The sequence below is a fragment of the Podarcis gaigeae genome, assembly GCF_964106915.1.
Source record: "Podarcis gaigeae genome assembly, chromosome: 10".
In the NCBI taxonomy this organism is placed as follows: Eukaryota; Metazoa; Chordata; class Lepidosauria; order Squamata; family Lacertidae; genus Podarcis; species Podarcis gaigeae.
In genome coordinates, this window is record NC_139686.1 from 21,898,576 (window position 1) to 21,913,088 (window position 14,513).

Here is a 14,513-nt window from a genome sequence, read left to right on the forward strand (position 1 = left end):
CACTAACTGTCTCTCTATTTCCATCTGTCTTCCAACTGCTTTTTCCCAACTGTCTAAACCTCTGGCTAAGCCTTTTAAAAACAGGTAGGCTCCGCCTCTGGCTTTTCTATTGGTCTACCTATTAACCCTTTCTCTCCCCCCTGTACAGACATTTCCAAAAGAACGGGCAAATGCCACACCGACCTTGTCCCTTGCTCTCAGATGTGCTTTGCAGAATCTGCCGGCACAGTCTGCATCTTTAGCAGTGCACATCTCAGCCTTAGTCTGGATTATGTCTGCTTTACTTAGCTCCCCGTTTACTTTTAAAATATTATTTAATTTCCTGTCTGTCTCAATATATGTACATTCTCCTCGTGCCATACCTTGGGAGGTTGCCCCTCCTGCACGAAGCAATTTGTGTGCTTTCTTTCGCAGGGATTAACCATACCTGAGTCCCATCTCCATTGTGAAGGCCCTCCATGAATCTTAATGGGATCGTCAGTGGTGTGATTTTATACTGAAGAGTTTGTTGAAAGCAGTGAGGACTGGAGGTAAATATCTCCTGGCAGTTCTGCTGCTCTACAGCGAGGGGCTTGGCCGTATCTTTGAGGAGAAGTCGGTAATAGTGACCTCATTGCACGCTGACTCAGGTCTTCGCTTGCAGGGAGAACTGGACTTGTGTATGGCAGCTGGTTGGCTGCCCTCACTCCCAATGCAGTACGTGAGTTTGGAACTTCTCAGAGCTGCAAGTTTGCATTGTTCAACATGGACTTTTGGGCTTAGAATTTAGTTTGACTTGTGCCAGGGCTCACACGCAGTAACTTGCGCTGATTCAGGATCTGTCGCTTTTTGGCGTATTTGTACTTCACTTTCTCTCTGCCATCAAGGGCAGCCACAGCTCTGCATGTAAACACTGCAGAGAGCTTAGCTCGCAGTGTCCTCTCGATGTTGCCAGACTACAACTCCCAGCACTCAGCCAGCATGGCGAGGGATGATGAGAGTTGTAGCTCCAACAACACCTGGAGCTACATCCATGTTGGCTTAGCCCATTTCTTCAGCTGGTAGCCGACGGCTGGTTTGACCTCATTGCTTTGAACCCAGTGCCTCTGATCATATGCTAGGGATATAGGCACCCGATTTTTGAGACACAGCCATAGCTTTTTAGCCACCATGGACATGAGGACAGCAGGATGGCTGAGGGACATGATGAAAGAACCACCCTTTTGAAACTGGCTGCTCATGTTTATTGGAGATTAACTATTGGAGTCCAGCTATTTTTGGACTTCAGCTCCCAGCGGCTCCAGCCAGCATGGCCAATGATCAAAGATCATGAGAGTCGCAGCCTAGCAACATCTGGAGAGCTTTGAGTTCCCCCTTTCTGGTTTGGAGAGCACTTTGTTGGGCATTGGGTGGAACAGGCTGAGACAATGCTGCTATCCCCGAAGCCCTCGCTATAAATGGAAAACGCAGCCAGAGTTAGTTGTTAACCAGTGTTTTCATGCTGCCTCCACAGGCTCTTGAGACTTAACTCGAGCTCTGTTGCTATCACTGAATAATTTCAGCTCTTCTGCCTGGAAAGCCACAATTTGCAGGCGGCAGAAAAAGCTAGATTTAACTAGAGGAAGAAATATACAGTATGTTTGAGCCATCCCCGGTTCCTATTTCTTTGGCCTAGTCATAGCTTATACTGTGTCAACCACTACCTTTTCAAGTATTCTCTGAGCTGCCTTGGTTTTTAGACTTTCTCTTGGACTTTTAGTGTTCTGCACTCTTTGTGTGGAATACTTAATGGAGTTGTTTATGATGATGATGATGATTATTAACAACACACCCCATATATTATGAATAGGGTGGATGCAATGGAAGAATAATTTTGTGGGCCGCAATAGTGAAGGCATTCATGTTTTTCTGTAGAGAAGACACATTCCTTCTATGTTTTAACCCATGTATGCAGAATCTGTAGCCCTCCAGATGTTGTTGAACTACGTCATCCATGGCTGGCACTGATGGGAGTTGGAGTCCCAATAATATTTGGAGGGCAGCAGATTCCCTGCCTCTGTCTTAACCCTTTCCTCCTACCTCATATTTAGCTGTTTTGTAGGGAGGAGTCTTCCTGCATTGGGGTTTAAGTAATTTTATTTTACATAGTGAAATATAATAATTGCTCAGCATGTGACTCCAAGCCCAGTTTCTCCATTCGCCTCCCTTGATATCCGTTGTGGTGGTCCTGATTCGTGCACAAACCAAGCCTTTGAATTTGGGGTCTTTGCCTAAGTTTTGCTTCTTTTCCGAAACCGCTAAGCTGCAGCAGGACAGTGACTGATAGAACATTATGTTTGTAGTTGTGTACGTAGATCCAGGGACGCGGGTGGCGCTGTGGGTTAAACCACAGAGCTAGGACTTGCCGATCAGAAGGTTGGTGGTTTGAATCCCCGTAATGGGGTGAGCTCCCATTCTTGGTCCCTGCTCCTGCCAACCTAGCAGTTCGAAAGCACCTCAAAGTGCAAGTAGATAAATAGGTACCGCTCCAGCGGGAAGGTAAACGGCGTTTCCGTGTGCTGCTCTGGTTCGCCAGAAGCAGCTTAGTCATGCTGGCCACATGACCCGGAAGCTGTACGCCGGCTCCCTCGGCCAATAAAGCGAGATGAGCGCCACAACCCCAGAGTCGGCCACAACTGGACCAAATGGTCAGGGTTCCCTTTACCTTTTACGTAGATCCAGAGTCAGGGTCAATAGTTTGTGCATGGAAAGGAGAAGAGGCAGCAGAGCTCAGCTGTCCACTCCAGAAGTTCTATTTTATATGTGTATGGGGTTCATAAATCTGTTCACTTGCTGTGCACCTATGGAACACGACGTACCTACCACAAGTTAAACTTTTTGCTCACCTAGTCTGAAACGCAGAAAAAGCCTTTCATGCCTGTTTGCGGTCATGCTAGGAAAAACTCTCACTGCTTAATTTGTGCATGGCAGCAGGCTGCTTTCTAAAGACACAGGAACAAGACCAGGAAAATAAAAGAAAGGCTGGCAATTTGAAGGAGCAGGAACTGTTAATGAAGTGCTACACACCACTTACAGGACCCCCTTCCCTTGTACATTTGTTTTGCAGTCAAATGGTGGGTGTTTTAAGAGAACCTTTCCTATCTTAACGGAGCAATCCTGGGAAAGGTATTTTTTGGGGGGGAGGGGGGATTCTTCATAGGGGGAAAAATATCACCAGTTCCCAAGCTCTGCTGCTTTGGGTCAGCTAGGGTGGGAGAGGGAAATAGCTTTCTCTCTAAAAGATCTGTTGCGCTGGTTTTCAAATCCAAAACTCTCTGCAGCTTCCAATTTGCAAAATAAATAAATAAACCACAGCCTCCCCCACTTAGGCAGGAGGAAGGCAATTAATTCTTCTACCACTTTCTTCCCAGGCAACAGAATTAAGATTATTGTTCACAGCAGGAAACACATTGAAGCAGGAACAGAGTGGATTCTTAAAAGGAAAATGCAGAGGAAAAACATGCAAGACAAGGTCAGAATATTGACCCAGGACCTTGCTTGGAAACATCTTTGTTGCTTCTTTCTGTGTGGGTGTAGAGAGAATGCTGCATCCCTCTACCACCAACCCTGCTCACTTTGCTGCATGTCACACCTTGTCACGTAATGGCTATCAGGCTAGTGATTAAATGCAAGGCTGGATATTCCACTTCCCCAGCTCCTATTTTGTATCTGGCTCAGGTTTGTGCATCTCAGGGGCTCCTGGAAACCTGAAGTCTGTAAATTGCACAGTTAAAATAGCCTCTTTGCTTGCTTTGCATAATTTAGTTTGCTTTTGCTAGGCAGGGGCAAAGAGGCATGTGCAGCACAGTTGCCCTGCCTGCTGGCCAGCCTATGTTATTTCCTTCCACCTTGACTTCTGAAATTTCATCAAGCTGTGCTCACAGCCTGTCTTTGTAACTTTCAGGGCTAGAAAACTTTATAAAACATGACTCCTGGTTTCCTAAAAATATGACTTTTAGGCCCATTTGCCCTGCCATAACTGGGTAATCCAGCTAGATTTCCTCTTGTTGTAATAATAATAATAATAATAATAATAATAATAATAATAATAATACCCTTTACAGGAGGCTGTAGAAGCTTCAAGAGAAGAGCACCAATGTGACTTTTTACATCAGAAACGAACTGTGCAAACTAGCTGTTTAGAAGGAAACATGCTGAGCTATAGAAATGTTTAAAAACCTGTCCTCCCGAACTCTTATCTGTCTTTCTCCCCTTTCCTCACTTGGGTGTGGGAGAAGCAGGAAAAACAGCAACCTGCTAGTTCTCTTTCCTCCCATATGCATAAGATTTTGCTCCTGAAAAAGAGTGTAGGTGCCCTGCAATATGCTTATCTTAGCAATCGAAGTTCCTCTTACTCCTGACCCCTACAACCAGTTGCTCCCCTGGCATAGACACTGTGCAATAAACTTCACACACCCCAAGACAGCATATGGGGATTGCAATGGTAGTATTCCATACCCAGCTGCAGAGCTCCCTCTGGCAGTGGGACGGGTGACCCTTCTTCCAATCTGGTTTCTGAGGCAGCTTTAGCCTTTGTGCTTGATCAGCTGATCATAGCAGCGGCTTGGCTTAAATTCTGCTTCTGAATGAGGAGCCTTGCTTTGGCCCTTTGAAAACTCCCCTATACGAGATCAGTATCGTCTTTTTTGTATATATATGTATTTTTGTTGTTTTAAAATTGAGTGCCTGGCACAGGAAAGTGGTGAAGCCACTGGTTCTACTTTGCAGTGGTGCACGGATCATTGTAAATAGGAGATATAAGTGGGAGCTGCAACAAAACATTGCAGCGCGAAGTGCTGCTCAGGGTTCCAGCAAGTCTGCCATGCCCTTTCCAGGATACTCCACCCCCTTTTCCCCACCCACCATTCAATGTGCACTGAGCATGCTCAGTCCTCATTGGGCTGTTTGGGGATTCCTGTTTCCCCCATCATTGCTTTTTCCTCTACAGATTTTCTGTGCACTTCTGCACAGTATATACTTGGGGTTCCCCCCAAAGCCTGCTGTTACCTGCCTTTCATTTGTGGTTGTGCCATTTAAGGCTAGGCACCATTAGTATGTGTTTGGCAAATGAGCGATGCCCCCTCTGCTGTACAGGCTGAAAAGTGCAGTTTGCTATGCAGATGCCATTGAGAGGCAAGTTGCTGTTTATGTGTACGACATACAGTGCATACTGCCTCACCTATGAGATTGCTCCTTGTTTTCTAGGTATTTTCCCAGCAGTAAGAAGCAGGCAGTGAGCCACTTGTTTATAAAACACAGCACCTATTTTTAAACCCGCGTGTCTCATGTGCCTAGAGGGGATATCACCATGGCACTGAAGTATACTCTGCTCATCCTTTTCTGAAACAGATATCTAAGTCCCAGCCAGCTTTAGTCTCAACACTCCATGGCGATTATGGTGCACTCTTCGAAACAAGGACAGCCCATCTCACCGGGCAGTTCACATAGGGCATACAATGTAGTGGCAGCTGAATTTGTGAACTAACATTGCTTGGCATGACATTGAGCTTGGGTCTGTGATGGCTCCTGTGTGCAAGTCAGTGGGATGAGCGGGAACCTATGAACCAAGGCAAAACTTCTTCTGCAAGTGATGGCCGTTGTGAAAAAGTGCCGCTTGCTTTGTTGTAGAGCAGGTTGTGTGGAGCTTTTGGCCCTCTAGGCGTTCGTTTATTTATTCCAACACAGTGGTGTACGGGAGTCCCAATAGGAACAGACTAAATATGAGGGAAAGCTGTAAAACGTCACTGAACTACAACTCCCACCAGCCCTAGCAAGCACCAGGGATGACAGGAGTCTATATTTCAGCACCATCTGGAGGGACAAAGGATCCCCCACTCCTGCAATAGAATTCCAAAAGCTTATTGTGAGGTATACTGTAAATACATGACATCCTCAACCCAGCTGTTTTCATAAGAGAAATTGGGAGTCGGCCATCAGAGTGGACCACCACTGCAAGACCACCAAGCAACATACAGAACTGTGACTGGTTCACCTGATACTTTTTAAAAAAATGTGCTTCTTTCAATGTGCTTCTTTCAAGTAGGATCACGGCAGGAGCCCCGTGGGAGAGGGTTAAACTACATGTGGAAGAGAGAAATGGTTCTCTAATCGAAATCACCCCTACCTGCAAGGTTGCTAATGGTCTCACTGGGAGAAGAGCAAAGTATGAGTTGTTACCTGGCTTTCCCCCTAGAAGGTCTAATAGCTCAGGGAGAGATCTTGACAAAGTAAAGGGGGGATAAACCTCTCCTCCAGAACTGTTGCTTGAATCCAATGTTGGCTCATCAGTAGTTGTGAAAGTATAAGACCAAACACCTGAGCGCAGCAGGCATTCCAGTCCCAATTCTCCCACATGTGGTTTGGCCATAAAGCTGCTTGCGATACTTCCCCACTTGATACTGGAAGTATTTCTGGTAAAAGGGTGGATTGACCGAAACCCCTCCTGGTAGTGTCAGTGAGAGAGCATCCCTCCTCTCCTAGGTAAGAAATCTGTAGGGTGTTGTGATTTAAAGCAGTATCCCTCAGCAGCCGAGTTTAGTGTACAACTACCAATTTGATGCGGCCACAAAGGCAGCACAGGCTGTGATAATTCTAATATCTCGGATGAAGCGTGAATCTGATTTGATCGGCAGCTAGCCTCTCCTCACTAAGCTGTGACCACGCACCTTCCTTTAGCGGTGTCAATTGTACCTGTGGCTTTCTTCATTTTCCCGCAAGAAGGAAAGCACTAAGTTTGTGGATTGCCACTGCTTATGTGGAGCCCGAGAGGGACTCATGTACATACTATAATGGACTTTTTTTACTCTATTAAAGTTCACTTTTAACACATACAGCCTTTTGTGCCTGCCAATTATTCTGAAAGTGCTTTATGGGACATCTGTAATGAGATACTTCTTTCTAATACAGAGATACGTTCTGAGGCTTTTTATGTTAGTAATGGGAGAACACGAATGTATTTTTTCTTGGGAATCAGTGACATGGCCAACCCTTTTTGGCCAGGGAGCTGGTGATAATTTCCTTACAAATGTGATTGAGGGGTTCAAAGCTCCCACCCTATACCAGGGACCAGCAGAGAGCTTGTAGCACACAGTGAATATTTCTGGAACACACTATAATTCTGGTCATCTCACTTCAAAAAGCTAGAAAAGGGCAACTAAAATGATCAATAGGTTGGAGTATCGCTCCTAAATAAGGAAAGGTTAGTTTTGTTTGTTTTTTTAGTTTACAGAATATATGAGTAAGAGGAGTTATAGTGTGGAGAAAGATACAGAAACGTTTTTCTCCCTCATGATTGAATCTGAGTGCTGGAAGATTCAGGACAGACCAAAGGAAAGTTCGCACAGGCTATGTGGCAATAGCTCCCACAAGATGCAGCAAATGCCATCAAGTTGGGTTAGACTTATCTGTGGAGGAATGATACTTTCAACAGTTATTCGCCACGAGGTCTGTGTTCTACCTGCATTATCGAAGGCATCTTAATTTTATATTTAATAGCAGGCGTGGAAACCACCTCTGCTATAAGCTGGAGAGCTGCTACTCATCGTAACTTGGCATAATAGCACCTTGACCATAGGCAATGCATGTGGCCACACACACTCATTTTAGATGCATCTTTCCATCACTACAGCTTCTCTCTAAGAAAAGTGCATAGTCAACTTGGATTGTGTGCATTTAAGTATGCAGACTAACCCCCCTCCCACACACACACTTCATTTCCTTTGTTAAGTGTGTCACCTCCTTGGGAAAAAAAGATGTGCATAATGCCAAACATCCGAAACAGCGCTTCTGCTGAAAATAGCAATTCTGAGAGCAGGGGAAAGCCATTCTTCCCTCAAGAAATGGCCAAACGAGACCCAAATAAATATGTATGGATTTCTACCTTAACACTTCCAAGGCAGGGAATTTAGTACTCCGAGATCCAGCTATTTACACACAAAGCACTGGTCAGTCTGCAAAAAAACAAAGTCTTTCATTGTACTCAAGGAAAGGCATGCAAATTTTCCAGCTGCAGTTCTTTAAACTTAACCAATTTAACCCCATTTTCAGAGACCCTTTCCATATGTGTCTTCTTTGGCACCTGACATGCCCGCAGGCCTTATCAGATGCAAACGCCAGCCTGCCAACCAGGAGCTGAGAGCATCGTTTTGAAGTTCACACGGTTGGCTGGCGGCAGCAGCCTTCGCTAGGATGCGCCTTGAAGCATTTGCTCTTTTTTTCTGGCATCACAGAAAAACCGGAGTTTCCTGGGCAGCAGCTTCACTTCCACTGGCATCGCTTCGTACTCCTCGCTGTCCACAGCCAAGAAGCCTTCCGTATCCTGCAGAGAAAGCAGGAAAGATGAAAGAGACATGCTGACGAAGGCTAGGTCTGAGCAGCAAGGGGTCTTTTCCTCCATGGTCATGTAGCCAGACACATCAGAAAGAGCTGGTGTTCATCCTAGTTAGGGCTCCACTTCAAGGTGTTTTCTTCTGAAACACTTCACTGAGAAAGCACTGTTTGTTTATTTTCTAAAATGGCTGTTACCACAGTTCAAGGGCGCATTCCAGCCAGGTAAAGCTGTCAAGGCTATACCCAGTAGAGGGGTGTGGCCTAGGTGATGTCACATGATTGACAGGAGGGCTGCCTGGCTGGAGGGTGAGAGGCTAAATGGATTAGGGAACAGTCCTGGTACCCCATGGCTGAGATTTCTCACCCCTGGCTCAAACTATCTGCCAGACGTCATTGAGCCTCTCACTTAAGACAGCCTGCAAACTACCTCACCTGCTTTCTGCCCGCTGACAATTCCAATTCCGTAAGTGTCAGGCCCAGCACAGGCAGAAGGCATTTCCTCTAGAGAAATTCATGCCTTCTCTTTATCCGTCAAATGCACCTCTCTGGCTACAGGGAAGATGTCCTGGTTCCACATTTCGGTACTTCCCAGTTTGCATAGGGACCACCCAAGGAGACAGTTCCTGAAACTGCCACCTGAAAGTCTTCCCTCATTGGATCCCTGCTATTAGTGGTGCCCCCCCCCATCACCACCTCCTAGAAATAGGTTGGACAAATTAGTTCTGTTTAACCTTCTCTTCCCATTCCACCTCCCTCCCCCCCCCCTGCTTTGTCCTAAGCTGCAGAACTGAAAAGTCCTTTTTCATCCATTAAAAGCTATAGTCAATTTTGGGATTCCAAACAACCTACCCATCAAATGTAAGGCATGATTAAGGGGCAAAATCAATTTACAGGGTCTTGAATCTCCCCCTGCCCCCACTCCTTGTCTCTGTGTCCATCAAATGTGATTTTATAATGGGGGGTTAGGCTCAGACAGCTGGAATTTGCATCTTGGGAATTTCTATGAACCTGGCTTCCTACCCATAACTACAGGATTCTCTGAAAGCTGAAATATAGGCTGCTATTTTGGAAGGAACTGATTGCCCACAAAAACACTCCTCCTGTTGCCACACAGTGGCTTTGCCCTGGGAATAGAAAGGGACATGAAACTGGCCTACCTGAATGTAAGAGACACAAGAGGAGGTGGGAATACAGCAAGGAAGACTGTCACATACTGATTTTTTAAATTAGGAAGGATGGGTGAAGCTGGCTTTTGGGCATATCCCATCCCAACGAAGCAAGTTGGAATGTAATCATTCTGCCTTTATACAACAGAAGGAAATTTGCCTAATTCTAGGTGGGGGACAGGATCTTTCCACTACCTGTAAGGGAAGAATGAGGAAAGCATAGCTTTACCCTATGTTTTATTTCTCACCTCTGGAAGCTGCAAGATACACCTGCTAGCCTGAAGGCACTGGCTTCCTTCTGGGCACAAGTGGGGGTCCTCCATCTTTTGGCTTCTGTACAAAACAAAGGAAGAGAGCAACCAAGTCATCATTATAGCTATGCTTAAAGCACAAAGGGGCTGCAGAGAAGCCGGCAAGCAGATTGCCTTGCTAACCCGGAAAGGCACTGGACGACACAACTTCCTTCTTCTGCTATAGCCAAACAAACTAAATGAAACATTTTAAGAGATCAATGAACTTGTGTGGCAGAAGGAATTGATGGGGTAGCAGCAAGCCTCAACTAGGAAAAGCCCTCCCCTTAAATGGGAATTGCGAGAAAAGCAATAGACATATCTGAAAAACAAGCTACAAGCAGCATTAATTGAACCACCCGCTTTGAGCACTTTATCTACAGTGGAGGTAGGGAATTTTTGGCTCCACAGGCCAAACATCCTGCTGTTTGGGCTGCCTGCTGCTTTTATTAATGCTAGGAACATGAATGCCCCATCAGGATTTATCACACCCATCAGATTACATCACAAGTGGATGGGTGGGTGGGCATGGTTTGGGGAAAACACCCTCGCAAGCCAGCTCGAGACCACCTGGTGAGCCAAGATTTGCCCGCAAGATGGAGACCTGCCCCCTGATTTACAGCCCAGAGGAACTCCAGCAGGGTAATCCTCGCGCAGCCCCAAAAAGAAGCCCAATCTCTGTTAAAGAACAAAATACATTAAGATTAGACAAATCGGAAGAGAAAGCTATGGATCAAGTGCAGCAGTGAGGAACCGTGGCTGATTCGGGGGCTCGCGAAGCCAACGGCCTTGTCAGGGAGCCTAAATTAAAATGGATTACAAATTCCTCAAGCTGCCTCATCCTTTTAATAGTAGGGAGTGCAAACCTGAATAATTAATGCTTGGAAGTCAGTTCCATCAAGATCAATGCAACTTCCCTCCAAATCTATGCACCCAAGACTCAGAGCTCATCACCCTCAACCAGACTGCGAGGCGAAGGGATCCTCTCGTTTTACACACAAAGAAGAGAAGCGCAGGACAATGTTACTTGCTCAAAGCTACAAGCTCTTTGATGTGCTCACTTTGAACCAAGGTTCAAGTCTAGTAAGGTGGCTCACTGCACCAGCTTGGCTTGCCAGCTCCTTGAGTATAACCCCATGTCTGCATGCCAGGGTAAGGAATCAAGCAGGGGACCAATCAGAAGCAGACCTGCTTAAGCTTCAGAAAGGTGTCTGCATCATGAGCCTTTGGACAATGCCCTGCCTACTAGGTCATTGTGGCAACATGTCCTGACAGTGCATACTGGGGTTTAGGATTCAAAGGAAGGATATGGATAGAAGCCTCCCTCTTATTCATCCTCTTCACTGTGTTCCCATCTGCTGTTCTTGTCTTGAGACTCTCCTGGTTTTTAGATACGCTTTTATAGTTTGCATTTTTATCGTTCAATTGCTTTGGGAGGTTTTACGGAAAGCCATTCACAAATGAAATAAATAGCGACAACAACAATGTACGAAGTCGCCATGAGTCAACGCTGGAGCAATATGAAGAGATTCAAGGAAACAGGGAAATGATCTGCAGCCTTGTAGTGGTCATGGAAACTAAAAATTAGAGACTGTGATTTGCCACCAAGAACTATTTCTTCGGTGTCCTTGCTGACTGAACCTGACACACAGCTGGGATCATTAGAAGGGTTTATTTATGCCATGGGCACCAATTAGTTTTGTCTCCGCTCTAGATTTTAAGTCCAGTCTCTCCAGTTTTGCCCTTAATGCACCTTACTATACAAACTACCAACTAACCCCAAAAGCACATTGATAAATATATTTTATGACAGCAATAAGGCATATCATTACAGGTTCTCTAGGACTCACCCTCTTTTAATGTATTCTCCTTTACTGATTGAATCTGGTTCAATGCAAATATTCATGAAGTCTTCTGTGCGCTAAAAGAAATGTTCAGAAATGGATGCATTAATTCTAACAGCCACAGCATCTCATGTAAGCCCCACCATCTGCCTACTGAATGAATTCAGTAGCTTCTCCCATTCTCTGAGGGGAAACAGTATTTGGGAGCCAGGAGAATTCAAAGCAAAGAGTTACCTGTGTGAGCCATAGAAGGGCACTGTCAGGTCAAAAACTAGACAGAATGTGCATTAACATATTCTCATATTCTCTCTCTCACACACACAGCTGCAATTTCCTACTCACATACCTGAATGCAAGTCCCACAACTCAGTGGAGCTTACTCCCGAGTAAACATTTACAGCCTTGCAGTCCCAGGGCAATGAACTCACATCTGCAGCTGAAGCAGAGTGTTCTTTGTAGAAGGAATACAAATTAACCTCTAACCTCCTCTTTTACATCTTAGAGAAATAGCACACAGAATGACATCTTCTTACATCTTTCAATCATCCTTGAAGCTAAGGATTCTCAGATTAGAAAGTTCAGGTTCTGAACTTATTGTTCAGAATGCACTCAAGAATCGCACCCAACCACAACGTCCTAAATAAAAAAAGCAGTGCTCTGAGCCCAGAAGAGTCTCTTAGCAGCCCAGCTAGCTGCATCCTCGCTCCTTTGATCTACTACACACATACTGCCTAGCTGGCATTTCATTTAAAAACTGGGCATATCAGTAATTATCCTTCAATCTGTGGAGGGATGTTCAATTTAGCTCCTAGGACTTGCTGTTATTCAGCACAAGGCATCTGAGTCTTTGCTCAGTGAAAAAATGGTACAGGGAAGACGTAAACAATAATCCTTAGGCCTCTTGCTTTCAGGCTTATGTTCTGTCCTAAAGTCCTATAAGGGCGGTGCTGAACATACAAATAAATATAAGTCAAAAACTGAAAAGCTTGCGTAAACTATGCAAAGCAAGCACCCTTGAATGGTGCGTAATTATTTACCAGCCTTGCAAAATTTATTCTGCTTCTGTTAGTCATGAAGAAAAGATAAGAACTGCGTGGGGCCCTGGAGCCCAGCTAGCTTCCTGATCATGAGAAATTGTTGCCTCCTTTGGCTTCAGAGATCCAGCAGGCTTTGTCCACACATTTTCAAGTCTATTTGTGAAGCAGTAAGGTCTAGGTGGTTTGCGCCTCCTTAAAAGCAGAGAATCTCAAGAAATGGTACTCTGCACTAAACATTCCATGCTCCAATGGACGTACTGCACAGGAAATGACACACACATTTTATGTGCAGAATGGGCACAGGTACTCATACAGTACAAAAAGCATGTTTGTGTATATATGCTTCTCTCTTTTTGGCACGGACCATTTTAAGAAGCGCACACACGGCTCACAGGGTATGGGACTTAGAGAGAGACGCGCACATCTCAGGTTGCCACCATTTCAAATTCAGACCCGATGTATTAGGCCTAAGCAGGCTGTTATCCCCTCAAGTTACAAAGCAACTACTTTTGTGAAGATGAAGGAAAGCTTAGCATTTTTTTATTTATTTCTCTACTCTTACTTTCAAGTCAAGATGTCTGTTCTGAGTAGTGACAGAGAATTCAATAGCGGACAGCTGCATTTCTCTCCAGGCCTCCGGGGTCAGCTCCTTGGGGATTTCTGAAGTCCGAGAGGAAAGACACCATTAAACAGAAAGTTAGATAAGCGCTGTTGTATTAAGATCAGCAGAGGCCCAGATCCATCTATTTCTTGTTACTTCACAAGGCCTTGTTCTATCTATATTTAATGCCGGCGGCTCAAAGGAACAACAGCCGCAGAAAAGGAAGGAAGAAGTTCAAAGTTCACACAACAAAAAGAAAGCAACTCGCTGGCTTAATTGGAAAAGGTGACAGATCTCTCAAGGCCCTGCTGCAGGGCCACAGTGGGGAGAAAGGATTCTTCTAATGAACAGCTTTAATATATCTATCTATCTGAGAGAGAATGACTGACCGCTTACCTTTGGGGACAGGTGTCCAATAATGAGCCAGTCTCTTGTAAAGCCTGATGTATAAAGGAGGTCTAGGAGTCTTCTGCTCCGGCTCCTCAGGAGGCCTTGGAGTTGGGTCCAAATAGGAAAGGGAGGCTAGATGCTTCTGAGGCCACTCCTTGGAATTTCCAGAAAGAAAAAAGCAAAATAACCATTTCTACAGACCAACCATTCATTCAGCAGCAGTCAGACTTGGAATTATGGTTGCCACCAAACAGCCACATGGCAGAAGAGGCAATCTAGGGGCTGCTTAACCCACCTGCTGCTTTCTCCTCCAGCCATTCTACTAGCCCATTTCCCTGTGATGAGGTGAACAAGTGTTTCTGTCAGTTGAGGGGGACGGAGTGGCTGCGGAAAGTGTGCGTGAGGAAAGAACTATACTTCCCCCAAAGCAGGTTACTGTCCTGCCGCAGAGAATAAATTCTGGTCTAGCTGATCTAAATCGTTTCTTGCAAAGGCTGCACTCGACTGTCACACTAAACTGTGGTTTAACATTATGTGGGTGAGCTGCAGCAAGACTGAGTGAAGTGTTGCACTCTTCCCTCCTATGTAGTCAGGAGAAGGAGGCCCTCTGAAGAGATTAACTTCATGTTGAATAAACCCTGGCTTGTCCTGTTGAACCAACCAGGAATCCTGGAAAGGTTAAAAACAAGCCAAACCATTGTTATGAAGCTGCTTTATTTAATTTGTTCAAGAGTTCAAATCAACACTTTAATTTGAACAGAGTTTGTTCAAAAACAGAATTCCTGGTTTATATAAAACAAATCACTCAGAAAGGTGAGGGGGGGGGGAGAGGTGAGACT

At 45.2% G+C, this 14,513-nt stretch overlaps 1 protein-coding gene across 3 annotated transcripts in view; it reads right to left on the reverse strand.

The window, feature by feature from the left end:
• Positions 1–7,968: 7,968 nt before the first annotated feature.
• The window catches only part of AGK (acylglycerol kinase), a 37,758-nt gene continuing 31,213 nt past the window's right edge, over positions 7,969–14,513 (reverse strand). For all 3 annotated transcript variants that reach the window (XM_083700728.1, XM_083700729.1, XM_083700727.1), the window contains 5 exons: positions 13,681–13,828; positions 13,246–13,343; positions 11,653–11,723; positions 9,761–9,845; positions 7,969–8,335 (listed from right to left, as the gene is read on the reverse strand). In XM_083700728.1, coding sequence (XP_083556854.1) covers positions 8,201–8,335; positions 9,761–9,845; positions 11,653–11,723; positions 13,246–13,343; positions 13,681–13,828 — 537 coding nt within the window. In that variant the 3' untranslated portion in view covers positions 7,969–8,200. The remainder of the gene's footprint in view (positions 8,336–9,760; positions 9,846–11,652; positions 11,724–13,245; positions 13,344–13,680; positions 13,829–14,513) is intronic.